The 23,902-nt window shown below is 37.6% G+C and overlaps 1 protein-coding gene across 2 annotated transcripts in view; it reads left to right on the forward strand.

Annotated features, from left to right (window-relative positions):
- The first annotated feature begins 2,815 nt into the window (after positions 1-2,815).
- Positions 2,816-23,902, forward strand: part of raptor (regulatory associated protein of MTOR complex 1) — a 40,294-nt gene continuing 19,207 nt past the window's right edge. The window contains exons 1-14 of one of the 2 annotated variants that reach the window (XM_071689496.1): positions 2,816-3,061; positions 3,813-3,915; positions 4,543-4,784; positions 5,099-5,245; positions 5,409-5,632; positions 6,646-6,746; positions 7,263-7,396; positions 10,392-10,586; positions 12,172-12,366; positions 13,877-13,951; positions 16,235-16,492; positions 17,475-17,624; positions 21,184-21,387; positions 22,783-22,882. In XM_071689496.1, coding sequence (XP_071545597.1) covers positions 2,921-3,061; positions 3,813-3,915; positions 4,543-4,784; positions 5,099-5,245; positions 5,409-5,632; positions 6,646-6,746; positions 7,263-7,396; positions 10,392-10,586; positions 12,172-12,366; positions 13,877-13,951; positions 16,235-16,492; positions 17,475-17,624; positions 21,184-21,387; positions 22,783-22,882 — 2,269 coding nt within the window. In that variant the 5' untranslated portion in view covers positions 2,816-2,920. The remainder of the gene's footprint in view (positions 3,062-3,812; positions 3,916-4,542; positions 4,785-5,098; positions 5,246-5,408; positions 5,633-6,645; positions 6,747-7,262; positions 7,397-10,391; positions 10,587-12,171; positions 12,367-13,876; positions 13,952-16,234; positions 16,493-17,474; positions 17,625-21,183; positions 21,388-22,782; positions 22,883-23,902) is intronic. The other variant, XM_071689495.1, reaches the window with a different exon arrangement.

Consider the following 23,902-nt stretch of genomic DNA (forward strand, 5'->3'; position numbering starts at 1 on the left):
TAAATGGAATGTGAATTATTCTCTGAATATAGCTCCGGTGTTTTTACTAATGTGACCATCGATGTTCGTTTTTTTCTTAACCAACCGAACGTATGACGTTCGCGTCATAAATTCTTCTTTCCTCTTAAGCCATTGATGTCATTCAGGAGTTTCATGTAAAGTCATCCTTTAACGGGGTTCATGAGTGCTACCAGTAATGTAGAAAAGATACATGGTAAATATAATAAAAGTTAAAAGCCCCTCGTCTGTGAGTCTTAACTTACAAGAAACGTTTTTGTGTAGGTTTGTGGGTGTGCCAAGATGTGCGTGCTTACGTCACGTTCTAGGAGGGAATTCTTTCTTTTCTGAGCGAGGAAAAATCGTACGCTGATGGACATTCTTATCAAGTTCGCTCCTTTTTTACGTTACACTATCAGTTCCACACTATATAATGCTTCTTTTCTTGAATCCAACCAACGACCTTAATGGGGTTGGTCGTGTCCGTGGCGCTATCAGGCTGCTTATCAAATAAATCATGTTGACCAAAACTCTCTCTCTCTCTCTCTCTCTCTCTCTCTCTCTCTCTCTCTCTCTCTCTCTCTCTCTCTCTCTCTCTCTCTCTCTCTAACATAATACTTTGCGTACGTCTGATTGGAACTACGATCTTTACAGAAGGGTGTGTACCTCAGATGAACTTCACTGTGAAAAGACATATGCAGAATAGATACCTTTACCAGTGTTGGTTCACTTTCCCTATTCTATACGTATCACCTTTTTTTTTTTTTCTGGCTGCTTGTGTGCCCCCAGCACTAGCCAGACCACTCGATAGTGGGCGACCTGCTTCGTCACATGATTACTGTCTGGCCGTTGACAACTCAAGGGTGGGCTACTTTGATCACTGTTTCTTTCCCTGTATCTCGAAGCTCTGGAGCTTTCTACCCTATTGTGCCTTTCCCAATAACTATGACCAGGCACATTTTAAAAGACATATGTTTCACTTCCTGTAAAACTCGTAAATACTTTCTCTTGTCTGGTTTTTTTTTTTTTCCCCTTCCATAATGCTCTCTATATTTCAATTAAGCCCCGGTCTTGATGTGGACTTTTGTCCATGGAGCCTCCAACGTAAAGAAGAAAAAAAGTTTGGATATGAGTTTCAATGGAGAAAACTTTGAGACGGTGAAGTGTTTTATATTCCTGGAAGTGGATATGGCAGCGAATTGTACCACGGAAGCGGAAGGGAGTCGTAGGTTGGGAGAAGGGGCGAAGGTTCTGGGAGCGCTGAAAAATGAGCTGAAAGAGAACATTATCTGGGGGATGGAGGGCAAAATTAGGTGTTTGAAGAACTGTAGTCCCTAAAATATTCATTGGATGCAAGTCATGGGCTATAGATAAAGCTTTGAGGAGGAGGATGGATGTGTTGGAAAAGAGATGTTTGAGGACAATATATTGAGTGAGAAAGTTTGATCGAGCAAGTAATGAAAGGATGAGAGAGCTGTGGATATTAAGAGTATGCTTGAAAGAGTTGAAGGTGTGCTGAAATATTGGACATATAGAGAAAATGAGTGAGGAAAGGTTGACAAAGAGGATGAGTCTTAGAACTGGAGGGAACAAGGACAACGGGGAGACTAAATTGGAAATGGAAGGATGAAGTGAAAAGATTTCGAGCGATTGGAGCCTGAACATGCAGGAGGGTGAAAGACATGCACAGGATAGAGTGAATTCTAACGATGTGGTATACAGGGGATGACATGCTTTCACTGGACTGAACCAGGACATGTGAAGCCTCCTGGGTAAACTATGGAAAGGTCTCTGGGGCCTGATTGTGGATAGGGAGCTGTGGTTTCGGTGCAGAAACGGCGATCAAGTATGGTGGAGGAATATATGCATCATGAGCAGGAAAATGATAGACCCCTTTGGGATAAGAAGTTCCTCGATGAGATTGTACCCATTTTCGTCCACTGACAAAGATACAATCTTGCGGAAGATTACTGCACTCGCGGAGTAACCCGGTGTAGGGTAGTCTTTTATATGAACGATATCTGTTACTAGTCACTGTGAGTGAAAACTCGGCATTGGTAAGGCTGTATCATCGTCAGTTGACGTAAAAGAACACAGACTCGTCAAAGAACTCGCTTTAAAGGAGTCCAACCTGTCTCTGCTACTTAGTGTAGTGCATCCTTGAGGTGCAGGAGCCTCTGGAAAAGGGCTCTTGGCGTCAGGGCTGCCTCTTAGCCATATGGGGACCCTAAGCAGAGTCTCTTATAGGGACCCCTCACCCTTCAAACTCCACCACAAATCACAAAATTTAGGCAGGCTCGGGGGGCATGCCCCCAGAAACATTTAAAAATTTTTGGGTGTCTGGGACAGCATTTTCTAATTTCTAAAGACTGCCATATAACGATCGGGACTAGGGGGCCACCTTTAGCCATCGGGGCCCCACACTCCGAGCGTTTATACCGTTTAGGAGGAAGAGCTGGCCCTGCTTACGGTAACACCAGGACCCTTTTAGAAACGCGCCGTAAATAAATATATAGATAGACGAACAGATAGATAAATGTAGGTGATGAAATGACGAAGATGGCTGTATGAAGTGCTCGTAAACATATGATAAATAGATTAACCAGGTTTGTGTAATCATATAAGTGCATTCAATATGTGTACTACAAATGCTTAGTTTTCTCTTTAAACTTATCCATATCCGTTGATGGAATGATGCTAAATATCTTGAAGTACAGACTGGCGGTTTAATGATTTATCACGAAATGATATGTTCCTTTTCACAATCTTAATAAGAAAAAATTTTTGCACTCGTATCCCCATCAATACGATGTAAACAGTAGCGTGGTCGCATATCTGCTCATAGTACGCAGAAGTTGAGGCTGATTACTATATTTTGAAATGGGGTATTAAGAAAAGAGTTATATTCTTATATTTATTAACAATGGTGGAAAGTATGGAGGTCTCCAGAGTAGGTGAACAGGAGGAAGAAGATGAAGTAGCCACTGTTTTGACTGAAGCACGTCATTTAGAGACTATCACTGCCCCGAATACTGCAGCTCATTCATGGAGACTTAAGGAAAGGGTAGGAAATTTCTCGCTAATTGATTTTATACATTTGTCAGTTGTCGGGTAGTATCGTATGAGATTTTTATAGTGAACATAGATATCCATGTATGTTTGTGTGTAAGTACATGAACCTCCATTTAGAATATGTAGATAAACTGAACATAACATTGTCGAGCTTTTTATTTATTATGCAGCAAACTCGTTATGGTAAATTTATTATTTATTAGGAAGGAGTGTGCTTAAGTACCGTGACCTTGGCCTCGATAACTGTAGAATCTAATAAGATTTCGTTTTGAATAATGAAATTTATTGTAAAGAATTAATGAAGGTAATTATTTACTTATGCTGTGCCACTTCTTCAAGTTTTAGGAATTTGACAAGAATTAATTCGATGTTAGAAAAGGTTAACATTGTTTGTGGAGAATGATTTCCACGGATATTTATCCCCATAGTGTTATCTTTGGGATATAATAGGTACTTGTAGGGATATACATACTGCTGTGAGAGAATTGGTGCGGGTAATGGGCATTCCATATGAATATGTTCTAAGAGTTACTAGGAATCAGTTGCATTTTATAGTGTTGAGGGGAGCTGTCATCTTAACAAGTCATCTTATTGTGTAAAGTGAAAAATCAAGAAGCATATTATAAGTGTGAAAGTCCATTTTTCACTTTAACACAGTTGGCATGGAATTGGGAATGGGATGATGTTGACAGACATAGGTTTTATTAATTAGATAGTGGGTATAACGTTTTGACACTTTGCAGATGAAAACAGTAAGTGTGGCTCTGGTGTTGTGCCTCAACATCCCTGTGGATCCTCCAGATATTGTGAAGACACAGCCATGTGCACGCTTGGAGGCTTGGATTGGTAAGCTTCAGTTCTGTTTATCTTAACATTGTAATTTGCCAAATGATTACATTCAATATGGTTGTTGATTACTTGCAGAAAATATGTGAAGAGGTTAGAGAAGAATGTACCATAGTTCTTTCTTAAACACAACGTATTCCCTACACTAATATCTTCTTTGTTTTAGTCTAGCATTTTTGTAAAAAGTTATATAATGTAAAATGCACCCAAACCAAAGTTTATCTTTAATATTTTTTTTTATCCCACATCTATAGTATCAAATACCAGAAGATATCATTAAGCAGACCTTCCTCTAGCAAAGGAATTGAACATAAGGGAGTTCTTATAATTTTACCTCAGAAAATAAGAAAGTTAATGTAATGCTGCCTCTAAGAATAGGGATTTGTAGATAATTACAGAGAGGTGTAGTGCACACTGAGTTGATGACAAAATATAATGATTTTCATGTGAAACACAGGTTTTTTTATATGACTTAGGTAGTTAAAAGGGATTTTGATCAGGGTTCTCTCTGTTTCAGATGAATAAGCAGTTTTTTAGTTATAGATATGTAAGAACTTTCTTTATACAGAGCTTCAGATGAAGAAGCAGTTTGTTGAATATAGATATGTAAGTACATTCTCTCTACAGATCCTCTGTCTATGCCACCACCAAAAGCTACTGAAGCTATCGGAATGAGTCTTCAGAAAGCTTATGAACGATGGCAACCTAGAGCACGCTATAAACAGTCTCCAGATCCTACAGTTGATGATGTCAAGAAGTTGTGTACATCTTTGAGAAGAAATGCAAAAGAAGAACGAGTGCTCTTTCATTATAATGGTCATGGAGTTCCCAAGCCAACAACTAATGGTGAAATATGGGTTTTCAATAGGGTAAGGTGCTCTTATGCATGTTGATCACTTCCAGTGTGTTATCCTGATTGCATTTTATTCCATAATTGGTAAGCCAAAGGTTGGCCCAAATAATGAGCGAGTTGCTAGTTACTTGTGAGAGCTAGTGCCTCCTGGCCAGAGTCATGAGGTTTAGAAAGGCCCTGTCCTGAATCATATATTCCCACAATGCAATATATCTTGTGTTCATGGAGCACAGTTTTGGAGAGAAAGGGTATTTCAGTTTTCAGAACATATATTTTCTCATATTCATTTACTATTCTTTTTTTAAAGTAAAATCTTCTCTTTCTTTTCAGACTTATACTCAGTACATACCTCTTTCCATATATGAATTACAGACATGGATGGGTGCTCCTTCCATATATGTTTATGATTGCTCAAATGCAGCTGTTGTTGTTCGATTGTTTGAGCAATTTGCAGAACAGCATGAAGAAGAATGGAGAGTAAGTATACTCTGCCACACAACTGGTAGATGTGAAGGAAATATGTAAATACTGGTAATTTCTTTTCCTGTTTGTAATAAGCATGAAATTTAATAGTTTGATGATGATTTAAAGGTAATGTTTATTATTCATTTCTCATGCCATTACACTTCCATTTTTGTAGCAGAAAGGAAGTAGTGGAAGTAGTAGCCCCCCACCTCCATCATTCCGGCAATGTATTCAGCTTGGGGCATGTGGAGCAAAAGAGATTCTACCTATGAACCCTGACCTTCCTGCTGATGTTTTCACAGCTTGTTTAACTACTCCCATCAATATGGCCGTTAGATGGTATCTTCTTCAGAACAAGGGGAAGCTTCTGCATGGCCTTACTCTGGATATTGTCGACAAGTGAGTCACGTTACATTGTGATATCCTTTATCAATTATTATGAAACCCTTTTTTTAGGTTCTTCAGTACTATTATACAGAGTCATATATCAGAAATTATGCTGGCCTGAAGTGAGCTATATTTGAGTGAAAAGCACAGTATCAGAAAGTATACCTATAGTGATGGCATGGTACCACTTTGTTAGGGAAAAGATGTAAACTGAATATCTCTTAGTATACAAATGAATTGAGTGTAGGTTAGTATTAAAAAAGGTAGTGGCAATGAATCATTGAGTTAGAATTGATTTGATAAGATCTACTGACAACCTCAGCATGTCTAATAGAATCTGTTCCACTGTTGTAGATTGCTTTGCTTTAGGTATCAAGACCTAAAGTTGTATCCATCAACCTTGCAGAAACTTATCATTTCAGAGGGTCTTGTTAGGAAATGCTTTTCTCTTATTGTGTGCACTGATTGTAGGGAAGAAGTTTCATAATTTTGAAATTTCCATGAGAGAAAACAAGTAGAATTTTTGGTAGTCATGGATTGTAGGTTACAAAAATCTTTTTATAAGTTTCACAGACTGATTGTGTTATGGGTTTTTGGAGCTAAATAGGCTGTACAAGTTCCTCGGTCTTTTTAAGCTCTGCAGGCTTTACAGGGATCTATAGTATTGGAGGATGTTTTCAAATTACATGGATTGAACAGATTTTATCACCCAGCATAGACATCATGCATTTTGCTGGTCTCACAGTCTTTCAAAATTTTATATTCTACAATTTAGTTGTTGTATCAGTAGTTAAGTTCACACTCAGCTTCTAAGAACAATGAAGTTGAATAGTATAGGATCATTATTATGCACAAATTTTGTTTGATTAACATATTTGGGAAACTTTGTATTTGATCCACCCCATGGAATTAGGAAAGGATATGATTATGACAGGATGATTAGATATACATTTTATTTAATTTTCATGTGCCATTTATGTGAAAGAACAGTATTTATTGCTTTCAACTGAATCCCTGATTCTTAGAATACCTGGTCAGTTGAGTGACAGACGGACATTACTTGGAGAACTCAATTGGATATTTACCGCTATTACTGATACTATAGCATGGAACACCCTTCCAAGAGGTATGTATTTTTTTTATTTGGTGTTTTGACTGAAAAATAGTCAAGAATGTAAAATTCTGAATAAGAAATTAAAGAAAGTTTGTGTGCATGAAGAAAATGAAAGCTAGTTAGGATGGCAGATAAAAGCCAAAAGAAAATCTGTAAAAGAATAAGAAGTTGGAAGAAGGTGAATAATACCAGAAAGGGAGTGTGTATGAAAAGCATAGGTGTGACACGTGTTCAGGAAGCTTGATTGTGGTAAGGATAAAGTGGTACAAATTGAGACTTTGGTCTTAGGTAATGAATCGGATTACTTTGTAACATGAAAACTTAGGAAGCACATTTGTATGTGTAGAATTCAAAGTTTCACTGTAACATACTGCGCATGTGTTAAGGATGTGTGTGAGTAATATTGTAGAGGCTATAAGCACATGATCCACCTCATTAGATTGGGAAAAGTGATAAGAGATAGATTTGATAGATTATGGTAATGTGTGTTGAAAGAACCTCATGTTTGAGAACTGTTTTTCTGCATAGATCTTTTTCAGAAGCTGTTTAGACAAGATCTTCTTGTGGCAAGCCTTTTTCGTAACTTTCTTCTAGCCCAGCGAATAATGAGGTCATATGACTGTAAACCAGTGTCTTCGCCTCAGCTCCCTCCTACTCACCAGGTGTGTTAATTTAGAACTTTGCCTCCATTTTCTTAAAAGTTTTTATGATTATTATAAGATAGAAAGAATGCTTTGAACTTAAACTTGAATTAAGATAAGTTATAAGTAATTTGAATGTTAAAAAAGTGTTATGGAGTCATACATTTAGAGTAAGTGAAATTATGAGTTGAGGGAGATAAATGAAGATGTGGCAGAAAATACTTTTGGATTCATACATTTAGAGTAAGTGAAATTATGAGTTTGAGGAGATAAATGAAGATATGGTAGAAAATACTAGGTGAGAATGAGGATAATAATGAAACCAAATTTTCTCAGAAATAGATGGAAATGATAGCCATAAAGTCATTGAATATCAGGGTTATGTATGACATGGTGAGTGGTACTTCTCTTTAAATGTGATAGCAGAAGGATTATTTTAAGACTGTAAGGAACATAAACAATGAACTTGAACATAAATAATGAACAGATAGGGTAAGGAACATAAACAATGAACTTGAACATAAATAATGAACAGATAGGGAATGCAGGACTAGAAGTAATATAAGGAAAGGTTTTAGAGGTATTCAGTTTGTAGGGGAAGTTTTAAACAGAGAGTGTATTACTTGAGTGTTTTCATTAAGATGAATGAAGATTAATTTACATTGTTTTATTCAAATCCAGTATGCCATATTTCATCATCCCTTGCAGTAGTCCTTTAAATTTGCCTTAACACATCTTGGTCTTTGTGCAACTGTAAGCCTCTTGTTAACAGCTATCGCAGCAGTGCATTCTCATCCATTTTATTAACCTCACTTTTGGTAATATTTCAACTTGTTTCTCTCCTTTTCATAATGTTCTTATGCATTTCCTTAGTCATGCACTTCATGTCCAGTCTGTTCATATACACACCATTCATCACTTCATTCACATTTTCGCTTACCCCAAATCTCATTAAAGCATTCCCACTTCTTGTTTAGTTCACTCATCTTTCTCCATATCCTAGTTTTAGGAAATTCTTCATATCACCATGCAGACTCATGATGTATTTCTGTTGTTGCAGAGATATGTTGAATCCTCATATATATACATGGGCTGAACTGAGCCTTCCAACAAACTCTGGTGCACCAATAGAATGGCATCTTTACTGCTTATGATTGTCCCCAGAGCACTGGCAATTTGACTTCTCAGATCACAGCATCCATCTTTCCATCATCAGTAAGGAAGGTCTTTAGGTACTTGATGTTCTGAATCCTTTAGAATGGGTGTCAGACATACGGCTCATGAACTGGATACAGCCTGCCAAACTCACTCTTCCAGCCTGCAGCTGGTGGCTTGTAGGGGCTAGGCGCAGCTGCCCCCTCCTAGCATATGATTTGTGCTCCCTTGACAGCTATACCCATATATATGTTCACTAACTGGGTTACCTGGTGCTGCATGTGAAAAATGGCTTTTAATGAAAAGATTTTATATCAATTTGAAAGGTGGCCTTTTTTGGCATTCAAGCCAGGCTCTGGTACACCTGGATCATGCATTTGATCCTGCAGTACTTTCATTATGATTTAAGACTGCTAAGCTGCCTGTTTTCATCGATTGCAGAGAATTAAGTGTAATTTGTATGGATTTTGAAAAATGGCTTTCATGGCTAGCATGTGTTAGCTAAAATTTTCACCCAGAGTCTGAAATACTTATATCTAAGATTTGGGGTCTCTAGATGCTACAGTTTGGCTGTAAAAGGGCAACAAATGAAAGCCCAATCTTTTCATGCAAATTTGCAGTAACTTGAAACCTTAACCAGAACGTAAAGCACCTATGCCCAAAATTTAGGGCCCGGAGGTGCTACAGATCAGCTGTGAGAGTGTAACAGACAAAATGTACAAACATTTCAAGGCAACTGTTTGGTTGCTGAAATGTAACAGACAAAATGTACAAACATTTCAAGGCAACTGTTTGGTTGCTGAAAACCTTTTACAGAGGCTGATGTACATACACCCAAAATTTGGGGCCTCTAGGTGCTATAGTTCGGCCATAAAAGAGCAATGCACAAACTTTTTGAAGAAAATGTTTAGATATGCTTGAACAAAAGATATTCGCATAATCCTTGAATGGCATACTTTAGTAATACCAACCTTTTGCAGACATAGTTTTGACAAGGACTGATGTTCCTTACCAGGAAGAAAGAAATATTAAGTAGCATATATGCATGTCCCTTTCAGGGATCTACTCCTATAACCTTATATTGGATCACTTTCTGCCATAGACTTTTATTGTATGTTTACAATATGTGCGCAGGCCAGACTCTGTTTCTGATTACTGATAGTACAGTCACCAACAGTTACATGTTTGGAGTTATAGTGTTGCTTTTAGATGTGTACCTCAAACTAAATGTTTTTGATGGTATCAAAATTATTTTTTTTATGCAGTAGCAAGAGCATGATACCACCCTCTCTGTCTCCACTGCCACAGATCTTATCAGGGATACTCAGCAGACATATTTAGTGATTTGAATATTCATTTTCATCCTGCACACTTTTTTGCAAAGATATGTGCACTGCTTATCCTAATACACTTCACCTTAAGCCACATGTACTTCGAACAGCCTCCTAACCACTCAAGAACTCCATAACCTTCTTTTTAAAGAAACTCAGCTGTAGTCCCATCCACTTCTGACATTTTGCTGATATATCCTCACTATTCTCTGACATATTTGCTCCTCAAATAGGTTTTGCTTATCAAACTCAGCACCTTCTCTCCCTTTTTCTCATCATGGTTACAACCATACATATTCAAAATTCCTCACCCTTACCCTTTGAGGAAAAATCTTGTTTGGAAGCTGTACTTGTTCCTACTTTCAAAAAATTATTATAATACAGGAAATTTGCTTTCTGTTATGAGCAAACATTCCCAGGAATGTGGGTATTGCCATTTATTTATTTTAGTGTGTGTCTGTTTGTTACCTTTTCCTCATATCCAAGATTTATGGCTATTGTTGGTGATTTTCTTTTCAATTCTTATGCAGCATCCAATGTGGGATGCATGGGACTTGGCATTAGAACTATGCTTAGGCCAGCTTCCTACAGCACTGCGTACTGAGGACCCATACTCCCATGTACACTCACCATTCTTCGAAGAACAACTTACAGCCTTTCAAGTATGGCTTGACCTAGGGCATGAACGGAGGCACCCACCTGAACAGTTGCCAATTGTTCTTCAGGTAAGAAATTAGCTTTACAGTGTATTTGTTCAGCAGATTAGGCTCATATGTAATTATGATGGTAAATGATGTGGATGAAATGGTATGTGAATGCTGTTATGATAACAGTAAATGTGGGTGAAATGGTATATGAATGCTCTCATGATAAGAATGGGGAAGGATTTCATTTAGCAAAATTACCAAGATTTATACCGTGATTTTCCAAAAGAGAGCCGTTAATAGACTTTATCAATATACAAAGAAATGCAAAAGGCAACATACCATTTAGTCCATTGAGGCTGTTTGTAAAATTGATTAGTATCAAAGAGCTTATTGTTGAAAGAGTAGAAAGAGTTTATTGATGACTAAATGAAGACAAATATTAACAGTTCCATTGAAGAAAAGATTTTGCCTCTTTTAAAGTTAATTACTTAATGAGTTCATGCCCTTTGATATGAGTGAAATTCAGATTGATGTAGCCATACATAGGTCAGGTTTGTTGAAGCTTTTGATATTTTTCAGAACCTGACCTAGATCATGTCTTAACCTTCCCTTTTTTGGCAAATAGGTGAAGCATATCCATATAGCCTTCAAAAGATACATTTTTCAGTCTAAGAATCTTCTTTTAGTTTGCTGTTTTGTTCTTGCTATTCTGTCTGTCTTTTATTCAAGTATGATGACTGATGTTGAACATGGGATTAAAGATGGAGATGCACAAGTGAAATGTAAAGGGTGAGAATTATTTTTCCAGTGCAGCACGTGAAAAGTATAACCAACTAACCCCATCTTTGTGCAACACAGGCATTTCATGACCCTTAAGGGTTCTGTCAGAAACTGTAAGTCTTGAATGTTTGATTTTAAAAAAGCACAGGGTTCATTGCCTTATTAGACAGTGTTGGAAACCCTTTGAATCTCTAGGGTACTAGCACAGTGAGACTGATGTTATATGCTTTAGAAGTGTGTCTTACCTTTTCCTTCACTGAGCTGTTACAGAAAAAACAATGATGGGTGGGGAAGAGCAGGCCAGTCAGACATAAAGACAGATGCTAAGAATATGAGGGATAAATGCTGGGCTTACTCAAAGAGAACCCAGAGTTTGAAATAAGTGTATAGTGCATTCATGGCATATAGTCCTCCACTTGACTTTATGCATGTTGAGAAATGAAAGTGGGAAGAATTACTTGGGGAGCATATTTCCTAAGATGAATGAGGATAGGGGTAGGTACATTCAAATATAGATAGAGTGAGAAAGTATATTAATTTCCAGTTGGTTTTTATTGGAATGCATGAAGCCATTTAGTCATATGTACAGAATAGTGTGAAATAGAATTTTGAGAAAGGCAGTCATAAAAGTAGTTATTAAATGGCCAGGAAATTAGATTGTTAAGAGATGTATGTACAGTTTAAACCATGGTGACCTGTGAAAATTTATGTACGTTTTAATCCATGGTGACCTGTGAAAATTTCAGTTTACTCTGAAGATTTTTCCTGCCAACCAACACTGAGTTAAGTCCTTATTGAATTTGATAAAGTACAACAAACTTGATCTTTTGCAGTTGATTGGCAGACAGCAAACTTTATCTTATTTTATCATATTTATTTACAGGTACTTCTGAGTCAAGTGCACCGTCCACGAGCTTTAGAACTTCTTGGAAGTTTTCTTGCTCTTGGACCATGGGCTGTCAATTTAGTACTCTCTGTGGGCATCTTTCCTTATGTTTTACGCCTTCTGCAGTCAACTGCAAGGGAGCTACGTCCCCTGTTGGTTTTCCTTTGGGCCAAGATTCTCGCAGTTGATCCAGTATGTTTTTGTTGAAAAGTAGTTTATTATAAATGGTGCTGTTTTATAGAAAGAGATATTTAAGAGAATCATCACATGAGTAGTTATAGTATGTAATGAAAAGACTAATAAATCAAGGATGATAGAAGTAGCAGTTAGAGCTAATTTATATCACTTCATATTATTCCTGGGATAGTTTTTCTTTACTTCGATGATTGAAATGATTTTTTCTTTCACATTGAATTTATTGATTTAAGTAGTAAGCAGACATTTCATTCCTTTAATACAGTATTGTACATTTTGGCTCTCCTAATAGGAAATAGCTTTAAGTTTCAGGAAATAATGGAAGATGGCCCATTCAGACTGTAAATAATGTGATGAGTAACTGCAAGAAGGAATTCCATAGTGGTGTTAACATTATATAATCCTCCAAAGAATTGTTACAGTTCAGGATGGTATGCAGAGCAGTAAAACATGCACTTCTCAGAGATGGTAAGGTACTGATAACGGGGGATTTGAATTTTAAAGAGATAGACTTGGGGAATTCAGATTCTCTGGTGTCAGAGAGTAAAAGGAACACAAGTTTTTAGAATGTATTAAGGAAAATTTCCTCTTCCAGCACTTCAACGAATAAGCTTCCCAGGATGAGTGGGACTGACATGCCATCATTACTATCTTTTATCTTCACACATACTGGCTTGCATATTGAGAACATCATATATGATACACTTGTTTGGAAAAGTGATCATGTAATGCTTATGTTTGATTTTTTGGTGATTGTAGATGTAAAAAGAACAGAGATGTGATAAGATTTATTGTGGAAATATCATCATGGAAAATGCACAGAACCAAACAATTTACATGACAACATAGATTGGGAAATAAGGTTGATTAACCAAGAAAGGTTAAGTGGCCAGTGCAAGGTTTTAACATCCTACAGGAGAAGGTTATTACTTTGCCACCATTTATAAGCTCCAAAATGCTATGAATCTGCTGGACATATGTTCCCTGTGGTTAACCCCCTCAGACCAAAAATGAATGCTTAATGGTTGGCATCACTTATATATCCCAGCATTCTCTCTGTCAGTAAGCTGACAGGAACATTAGGAAGGAGTTTTAGGTAGAAGTAGTCAGTAGGAACATTAGGTAGGAGCCTCTGAAGTCACTGCACTTGAGTTTCCCTTAGCCAGTGGCCTGGGAAGGTTGAGGCACCAAAGGTTAAGAAGCAGCACTGGAGTTCCCTTATTATGGAGGCACCATTGCTGTTGCTACCCCCTTGAGGGAGTTCCAGTTGGGAACAGACATCAGAGATACAGTAAGTTAGCTAATTCTGTACCTGTTGTTTAACTCACTAACAGGTAATTGAGTCATCTAACTATTATAAATAGATTTTCATTCATGATGCATGCCAGTGGGTCTGTTAGTTATTGCTTCTTTATATTTGTAGAACTGTATTGCCTTGTGACTTTTTTAAAGAAATTGAGGTTGAAAGTTTTGTAGCAAAGTCAGCTTATGCCTGCACTCCTTACAGAGTTGCAAAGGGGACCTAGTTCGAGAAAATGGCTACAAATATTTCCTCCAGGTGCTCTCTGACACATCTATGCCGGTAAGTGTATATTTCTCAGAGTTTGTATGTCTTGGAGTGTATAACATAATGCTTATACTATCCTTTTGTTTGCATTATTATTTATAGTAGTTGTAGTAAGTAATAATAGTCATAGAAGTAGTAGTAGTAGTAGTGCATTTGTGTTTCTTTTACCTCCCCTCATGCTCTTTAACTCATTGTCATGGTAGATTAACTGTGTATTGTTTCATCAGCAGTTTGTATCCTTTGTGTATTGGTGTTATGTATGCCATTTTATGTATGCCTGCTTTGTCCTGCCTCTATCTATCTTGAAAAACTTTAATGGCTTTATCACAATCAGTTTTAAAAGTTTATGATCTGGTCACCTTTCACTTTTCCCTCTTCCAAGATGGGCAAATTTAAGGCCTCTATAGCCTTTCCTGTAACTCAGCTTTTTTTTTTTTTTAATCATCTTTGTTGCTTTCCAATGGACCTTCTCTGGTAGCTTTTTGTGCTTCTTCTGTTATTATGACCAAACCTGAGAAGCATATTCTGGTTTTGGTTGTTTGCAGCATTTCAATAGCTTGTAAAATATTTACTTATCCATTAACTTGAATGCAGTTTTGATATTTGTTAGTGGACAGTTGGTCTCCTTAAGTACTCTTCTAAGTTGGTACTTTGGTGACCTGATTAGGGAGAATGTCAAGGTTTCCTCGTAAGTTGATGCCCCCCCCCCCCCCCAACGTTTTACATCCCTCATGACCTTTGCATCATCTACAAACATATTCAGGTTGGAGTCTATACCCTCTGGAAAGTCATTCACATAGATCAAGAAGAGTAATGGTCCCAGAATCGAAGCTTGCCGTCCTCCACTGGTGACCTCCACCCATTTCGAGAAGGCTCCTCCAACATACATCGTTTGTTCTCCTGTGATAATCTTCTATATGTCAGAGGAATCCCCCCCACCCCCCACTTTTCTGCCCGGTGATCCAACTTCTTAGCTAGTCTCCCATGAGGTACAGCGTCAAATACTTCCTGGCATTCCAGATACAAACTTTCCACCAAGCCACCCATTTTTCTTGAAGACAGAACTCACTCTATCATAGAAATCTAAGAGATTTTGTTACACAAGACCTCCTTTCCATAAAATCATACTGTCTCCCATTTAGATAATTTCTCCTCTGACAAAAGTGATCCTTTTGCTTTTTGAAAATCTTCCAGCACCTTACACATCACATTCATCTGTAGTTCATTGCCAGTTCTCAATCTCCTTTGATATAGTTAGGTATGACTGTTGTCCTTTTCCACATATTGTATTTTTCCAGGAACATCTTGAGTAGTATTTCAAGAGGTTTATCTAGTGTATCTGTACACTTCTTCAGCTTACATGGTGAAATTTCTTAACAAACATGTTCCTTGTATGTATCAAGACCTTTTTGTATTTAGAATGTCTTTTTACTGCTCTCTAAAACCTCTTCTTCATTCCACTTTATTGGTGTAAAGGGCATAGGATATCCTAACATGAAAACACTTGAATTTTTTATTTATTTCTTCACTTGTCCTTACATCATCCTCTACAATTTTGCCTTCAGAATCCCATAGCCTGATTAGCTTCTCTGTGATTGAAAATGTTCCATTAATGAATGTATAGAATAGTTTTTTAAGTTTTCTTGACTTTTTCCCAATATTCTTTTAAAAGTTTCCTTGTTCCTCACTCTTATCCTGCTATGCTTGTTTCTTGTGTATGTGTGTATGCACATGGTTATATGTGTGTTTGTATTTTTATGTTCTTGTGTATGATGCTCTGTGTACTTATATATGTAAGTGAATTTATTTTGCATCTGTGTGTCTTTTTGTGTATGTATGTTTGAATACTTGACTTTTTATTTCTAGGTAAACATTTTTTACTCATTGGGATGTAAGTGAAATGTATCTACATACACTGGATTTTTTTGATAAAGTGTTAGTGAGAAAGATGATTGTTTAGATTATCCTAGATATGTGTGAATAGTTTTTTATACATGTAAAGCATATTATAGATGTACTTGAATACACAGCAAGGTGTTTTTGAAAAATTTATTATGTTTTTTTAAATGTACGTATTTTACAGTTTCCTTTGGTTATTGATTACCTTTATTTCCATATTGACCTAAGAATGTTATTTGTATTGCCTCAATGTAATGTTTTACATGATATCTTCATGATACTCAAAGAGTAGTTATTTCATATATCATGGGAATGATTATTGTATGAATGATTTTTTGTAACATGAACGATTAAATCTTTATGTTTCATTTGCTCTACTTTCTTTGAATGTGTTATCAGGCTGAGCATCGAACCATGGCAGCATTTGTTTTGGGTGTAATTGTGTGGGAGCATCCAGAAGGTCAGCGTGTTTCTCTACAGGGATCTCTTATGCCACTTTGCTTAGAGCAGATGTGTGATACCCATTCTCCACTCAGACAGTGGGCAGTAATTTGTCTTGGTCGGACCTGGCATCACCACCCTGATGCTCGTTGGGCAGCAACCAGGGATAATGCTCATGAGAAATTATATACTCTCCTGTCTGATCCTGTACCTGAGGTATGTATCCTTAATTGATAATTTTGTGTTTGCATGATAGCAAATTGCTGAAATTTCAGAAGGATCTCAAGTGTGAATGCAAGTGGAAAGCATTCTTTTCTTGTTTGAAAGAGCAATGCAGTCTAAGTGAAAGAGCAATGCAGTCTAAGTGTAACATAGTATTTTGAATGTTGAAAATTTTATCTGAATGAATTTAGGTATTTGAGAATATAGTTTAGTCAAGAAGATTGTGAGTAGTAGCAGTTAGTTATTACATTTACAGGTTTACCTGAAATATATGGCTATAGATATGGCCTTTGTTTAACCCTGTAGGATATGAATAGAAGACAGGTGAATCCTATGTAGTGTTCCTATAAAGAAAGTCAAATACATCTCACAATTGATAGTGTTATGTTTGAATGGTTTAAAACAAAAATGTGGAAAAATTTGATGGCTACACAATGGCACCATTTTTGTGTATGTTTATGGATGCAGTAATACAGGAATGACTAATGAGTTAAAGCATGATAGATTGGATTTAAGAGCTTCTTTAGCGATGTTGGTAGCATCTCGTGAGTGTGAATCATAAATGGGTTTGCAAATGTTCAAATCCTGGAAGGGCAGGTAGCTTACAGCTGTTACTAGTTGCAACTAGAGAAGTAATGCTGTCATTGAGAGATAGGGCAAACTAATGTCATTTATGATGCAGTATTGTACATTGTATATTTGTTATTCATATATTAGCAAAGATATGTTATTTTAATCTCCATGTATGCAGTGGTATGATGACTCCAAAGAGAGATGTTGTGCTTAGCACTCCATTTTCCAGGAATGTATCCTGAGAACTAATTGGGGTATTAGCGTATTTCTTTTCAGTTATCTTTATAGCTGTAACACTTTTCATATTTCCTTGGGTTATTTGTTGTTTAAGATGAATGCCATATAATGGAAAAATTGAAGTCATATAATGAAAAACTTAGTAGCCCCTTTACATCTTCCTAAGGTTCGAGGAGCAGCGGTATTTTCTCTTGGAACATTTGTTAGCAGTTTAGCCAGTCGAGAGAGAACTGATCATGCTCGTGCCATAGACCATACCATTGCCATCACCTTGGCTAATAGTGTTACTCATGATGGTTCACCTCTTGTTAGACAGGTAAGAAGTGTCCTTTATTGTTCATATATACATATTGAGTACGTTTATGAATTTCACAACTTGGATGATGAGAAAAGTTGCAGTAGAAAAAGCCTTATTCATACAAGATGAAATGTGGTAAAATGCCAGGAATGGATGGTGTTGCAGTTGAGTTTTATGTAGAAAAGTGAACTGCATTTGGTTATTTTCTCTTTTTTTTTTTTTTTTTTTTTTTTTTTTCCAAAAGAAGGGACAGAGAAGGGAGCCAGGTGAGAATATTCCCTCAAAGGCCCAGTCCTCTGTTCTTAACGCTACCTTGCTAGGTTTGCGGCAGGGGTGTGTGATGTCTCCATGGTTGTTTGATTTGTTTATGGATGGGGTTGTTAGGGAGGTGAATGCAAGAGTTTTGGAAAGATGGGCAAGAATGAAGTCTGTTGTGGATGAGAGAGCTTGGGAAGTGAGTCAGTTGTTGTTCACTGATAATACAGCGCTGGTGGCTGATTCATGTGAGAAACTGCAGAAGCTGGTGACTGAGTTTGGTAAAGTGTGTGAAAGAAGAAAGTTAAGAGTAAATGTGAATAAGAGCAAAGTTATTAGGTACAGTAGGGTTGAGGGTCAAGTCAATTGGGAGGTAAGTTTGAATGGAGAAAAACTGGAGGAAGTAAAGTGTTTTAGATATCTGGGAGTGGATCTGGCAGCGGATGGAACCATGGAAGTGGAAGTGAATCATAGGGTGGGGGAGGGGGCGAAAATCCTGGGAGCCTTGAAGAATGTGTGGAAGTCGAGAACATTATCTCCGAAAGCAAAAATGGGTATGTTTGAAGGAATAGTGGTTCCAACAATGTTGTATGGTTGCAAGGCGTGGGCTATGGATAGAGTTGTGCGCAGGAGGGTGGATGTGCTGGAAATGAGATGTTTGAGGGCAATGTGTGGTGTGAGGTGGTTTGATCGAGTGAGTAATGTAAGGTTAAGAGAGATTTTTTTTTTTTTTTTTTTTTTTTTTTTTTTTTTTTTTTATACTTTGTCGCTGTCTCCCGCGTTTGCGAGGTAGCGCAAGGAAACAGACGAAAGAAATGGCCCAACCCCCCCCCCATACACATGTACATACACACACCCACACACGCAAATATACATACCTACACAGCTTTCCATGGTTTACCCCAGACGCTTCACATGCCTTGATTCAATCCACTGACAGCACGTCAACCCCTGTATACCACATCGCTCCAATTCACTCTATTCCTTGCCCTCCTTTCACCCTCCTGCATGTTCAGGCCCCGATCACACAAAATCTTTTTCACTCCATCTTTCCACCTCCAATTTGGTCTCCCTCTTCTCCTCGTTCCCTCCACCTCCGACACATATATCCTCTTGGTCAATCTTTCCTCACTCATTCTCTCCATGTGCCCAAACCATTTCAAAACACCCTCTTCTGCTCTCTCAACCACGCTCATGCGTGGAAATAAAAAGAGTGTGGTTGAGAGAGCAGAAGAGGGTGTTTTGAAATGATTTGGGCACATGGAGAGAATGAGTGAGGAAAGATTGACCAAGAGGATATATGTGTCGGAGGTGGAGGGAACGAGGAGAAGTGGGAGACCAAATTGGAGGTGGAAAGATGGAAGATGGATGAAAAAGATTTTGTGATCGGGGCCTGAACATGCAGGAGGGTGAAAGGCGGGCAAGGAATAGAGTGAATTGGATCGATGTGGTATACCGGGGTTGACGTGCTGCCAGTGGATTGAATCAGGGCATGTGAAGCGTTTGGGGTAAACCATGGAAAGTTATGTGGGGCCTGGATGTGGAAAGGGAGCTGTGGTTTCGGGCATTATTGCATGACAGCTAGAGACTGAGTGTGAACGAATGAGGCCTTTGTTGTCTTTTCCTAGCGCTACCCCGCACACATGAGGGGGGAGGGGGATGGTATTCCATGTGTGGTGGGGTGGCGATGGGAATGAGTAGGGGCAGACAGTGTGAATTGTGTGCATGGGTATATATATATGTATGTGTCTGTGTGTGTATATGTATGTGTACATTGAGATGTATAGGTATGTATATTTGCGTGTGTGGACGTGTGTGTATATACATTTGTATGGGGGTGGGTTGGGCCATTTCTTTTGTCTATTTCCTTGCGCTACCTCGCAAACGCGGGAGACAGCGATAAAGCAATATAATAATAATATAATATATATATATGACCTAAGGTGAAGTGCCTGGCAGAGTGCATTTATAGTACCCATGTGTAAAGGCAAGAAGAGCAAAAATGAGTGTTTTGATTATTGAGGTACAGGTCAATTGAGTTTACCAGGTAAAGTGTGTATGAGAGTTGTGATTGATTGGCAGTTTTATGCTCAAAAAATCTGACTTTGGAGGAGCATTGTGGTTTCAGGATGGTTAGAGAGTGTGTGGACCAGGTGTTTGCTTTGAAGAATCTGTGTGAGAGATATGGGGGAAGAAATTGAATTGTATGTGGAATTTATGAATGTGAAGAAAGTATAAAAAGTTGACAGTGATGCCTTGGATGTGATACAAATGTATGGGTAAATGGAAAGGTAGTTAAAGCAGTGAGGTTTTTGTTTTTTTGTTTTTTTGTTTTTTTTATGAAGAATGAGAAGTGTGCATGTAGGAAGGGAGAGGGGTGAGTAGTTCTTGGTGAAGGTTGGTATACATCAAGGATAAAGGCTGCTACCATAGCTGTTTAGTCTTTTAATGGACAGGCTGGTAAGAGTGATGACACCTATATGGTGGAAGACTCCAGAAAATACTGAAGCTAGTGACAGGTGAGGAGGATGTGTGAAAGGGGAAAGTTTAAAATGAATATGAACAAAAAGAGGGTGATGAACTGCAGCATTGAGTTGATGCAGGTTTGTTTGAGTGAACATTTAGGTAAGGAGAACCTGGAGGAAATGTAGTGCTTTAGGTACATACATGGGAGTTTGTGGAACCATGGGAGCTGAAGTATATCACAAGAATACTCCTGATGAATTTTGAAGGATGTGTCATGATCCTTGAATGCAAAGAAGAGGGTTGATATGATGGAAACGAAATGCTTTAGGGCATTATATTGTTTGAACTGGATTAAATGTGTGAAAAATAGAATTTTTAGAAAGGTGGGTTGGTGACTGTTGTGTGATAATGAGGGTCAACCAGAGTATGTTGAAATAGGCTAATGGAGAGGATTAGTGAAGAGAGACTGTCAAAGAGCACCTGTGTTTCAGAAACAGAGGAAACAGGGTAGAAGAAAAGACTAAGGATAAGATGGGAGGTTGGAGTAAAGGAGGCTATAGGAGGTCATTTCCTATGCATTCATGAGTTAGAGAGACATATTTTGAATAGAGTGAAGTGGTATATGGTTGGAGGATTATCTGCTTTAAATGGCTAATGGAGTGGTCAAGGTGAACCATGGGTATTCTTTGAGGTTTGGCTGTGGATTGTAGACTCTGGTACAGTACACATGAAGCCAGAGACTGATTACTTGTAAAGGAGGCCAGTAAAAAAGTTTTTTATGCATATTGATGGACATGAATAATGATTGAAATATATTCATATTTATTTTGTATATTATTTTAAACACTTTTAACAGGAACTGGTGGTGGCCTTACAGTACCTTATTCAGATCTACGAGTGTTCATTTCTTACCGTGGCTCGTCAGTATTTCCGTGATGAAATGACAGATCTCTCACCACAATCTCTTGCCTCCTCCACTGATAGCATCATGTCACCATCAAATAGCATCAATCGAATTTTTACTAGACAGAGTGCAAAGCAGCTCAGTTCTCCAAACCAGGTATGTTTTATGAAATTTGATATCTAATGATGAAAGTTGTTATGGAATTGTTGGGAGTGGGGGTGTTAACTCTGCTTTTGATAGTATTTTGACAGTAATTTGACTTGTCTTTACAGCACTCTCCCATGAGTTACATCATTGTCATTTTTACATAAAATTTAGAAACTCATTAGAGAAAATGTGGTTTGTGAAGGATAGATTTTTTTGGAATCTCTTCCAGACTTCAGATTCATGGTCTGAATCACTTTTCACTCTGTAACTCATGTTTATGTTTACCCATTTTGCCCGCATACATTCCTCCAGTATGTTCCTCTTTATCGTCTTTGATCTGCAAAATTTCCATATCATCTCACCATTACCAGTCTTCCCCAACCCACACAGATTGTCATTGTTCAGTAACTTATATTCCCTCATGCCATAGCCACTGACAGTCAGTCATCTTATAAGGAAGATCAGGTTTTCATATTCTTTACGTGAAATGTAAGTGAGGTCTACCTAACTTGAAACATTAGAATATGTAATATCCTGAAATGGATAAACTTACTTTGAAAGTCTTGACAAATTTTCATTCTATTCCCATCCCTCTCGACCAATCCTTTATCACCAGCATTCTCTGTAAGAATTATTGAATATCATCTGATTTAGCAGTGAAATGACAGTAGTTGTTGAAACTCAGACTCTTATTTACATATAGAATATGGTATATTGATGGTGAACCAAGATGTTTTGGGGAAAGTCCATACATGAGAATTAGGAAGGCAACCACCCCTTATAGCTCGGGTATCAGTTACTCATATATGTACAGTGACATTTCCTTACAACAACTGGTTGCCAGGAGCATAACCCTGTTGTTCTGTAAGGATCCCTGTATTAGTTTTTTCTAGGTCATTGGTTTACATTATAGGTGTATTATACTTTACATTATAGTAGTGTTCAAAGTTTACACCAACAGTGATATAGCTTTTCATTGTTAAGTTCTGTAACTTCAAATAGTATAATAACTTTACACTGTAGCAGACTCACAGCTTTGCACTTTAGCAGTGTTATAGCTTTAACAGTAAGGTGATTTAATTGTTTAAAGAAAGTTTGAGTATCTTAAGTTAGTCAGGTGATCATCAGATATGCACTGTAGATAATTTTGGGTTAAATGTGATGTATTTTTACTTTGATTCAAAGGGTGTTGGTTTATTCATTAAGTAAATGCCTTGCATAAAGTACCAATCTTGAAACATGGGCACCTAACTACATGCTAGTAAAACTTTTTTCCTCCATCTCTCCTTTCCCATTAGTTTGCCATTCTATATGAGGAGATACTGTTTATGTTGAGGATATTAAGAAAAGTATGAGATATATCTGAAAAGTGTGTTACAGATCATCTATCTTTTCACTGCGCAGGGTTTAGGGTCAAGTCCTGATTCATCATTTGGTGAGTATGTCCACATGTCACCCATAGGAGTGAAAAGAGCAGCATCAACACATTCCATATCTTCCATAGGTAAGTTATTATCAGCCATTCTTTAAACTTCTCTTTTTTATATGAGAGTATGAAAGATAAGATGGTTTATCATGTAGTACCTCTGTGCTCATGTTATTGTTAACTCTGTATCCATATGAATGAGATTGATACAGTGTACAAAACATCTTAGAGCATCAGATTTATAAGATGTGTTAAGTCTCTCTTAACTTAGTTGCATTGTCTGTATCCACTGCACCCCAAGTTAAGTCATCAGCATTCATGCTAACATTTTCAGACACAAATTGCCTCCCTTGCACATGATCTATGGTAATTTTGTGGCAGATTTCCTAGAAGTACCTTTAGACTGCAGCATGTCTATGCATCTCATGCACAGTCAGTTGGTCCTTAGGCCTCTATCTATGAAAAAGTCTTTATCAACATATCTATTTGATTTTATGCACGGCCATATCATTATAGTGGGCTTTCATGTTTCTTATGCTTATCATTTTTCTCCTCACATATACTTCACTTTTTATTTTGCTGTTTCTTTTCATTCCTATTATATTTGAGTAGTAATTTCTGCCGATCTGGTTTTTTTTCCTTGATTAGAACTTCATTTGCTTGTGTCGTCTCAGTTAGCATAGAAAAAAGAATCGCAAGGGTTTCACAAAAAGATAGAACAAATACTCCTGTACCACGTAATAGCCTGCCATTCATTACAGCCCTCAGATCAATTTCAGCCCTTCATTTTTTACTATGCTGTCATCACATCTTCTCATATCTGTCTAAGAGGGGTTGAGAGAGCAGAAGAGGGTGTGTTGAAATGGTTTGGATGTATCTAGAGAATGAATGAGGAGAGGTTGACAAAGAGGATATACGTGTGTGAAATGGAGGGAACAAGGAGAATTGGAAGACCAATTTGGAGATGGAAGGATGGCGTGAAAAATATTTTGAGCAATTGGGGCCTGAACCTGCCAGAGGGTGAAAGGAGTGCAAGGAATAGAAGGAATTGGAATGATGTGGTATACTGGATTTAACATGCTGTCAGTGGACTGAACC

This window comes from Panulirus ornatus, chromosome 47 (genome assembly GCF_036320965.1).
Source record: "Panulirus ornatus isolate Po-2019 chromosome 47, ASM3632096v1, whole genome shotgun sequence".
Taxonomy (NCBI): domain Eukaryota; kingdom Metazoa; phylum Arthropoda; class Malacostraca; order Decapoda; family Palinuridae; genus Panulirus; species Panulirus ornatus.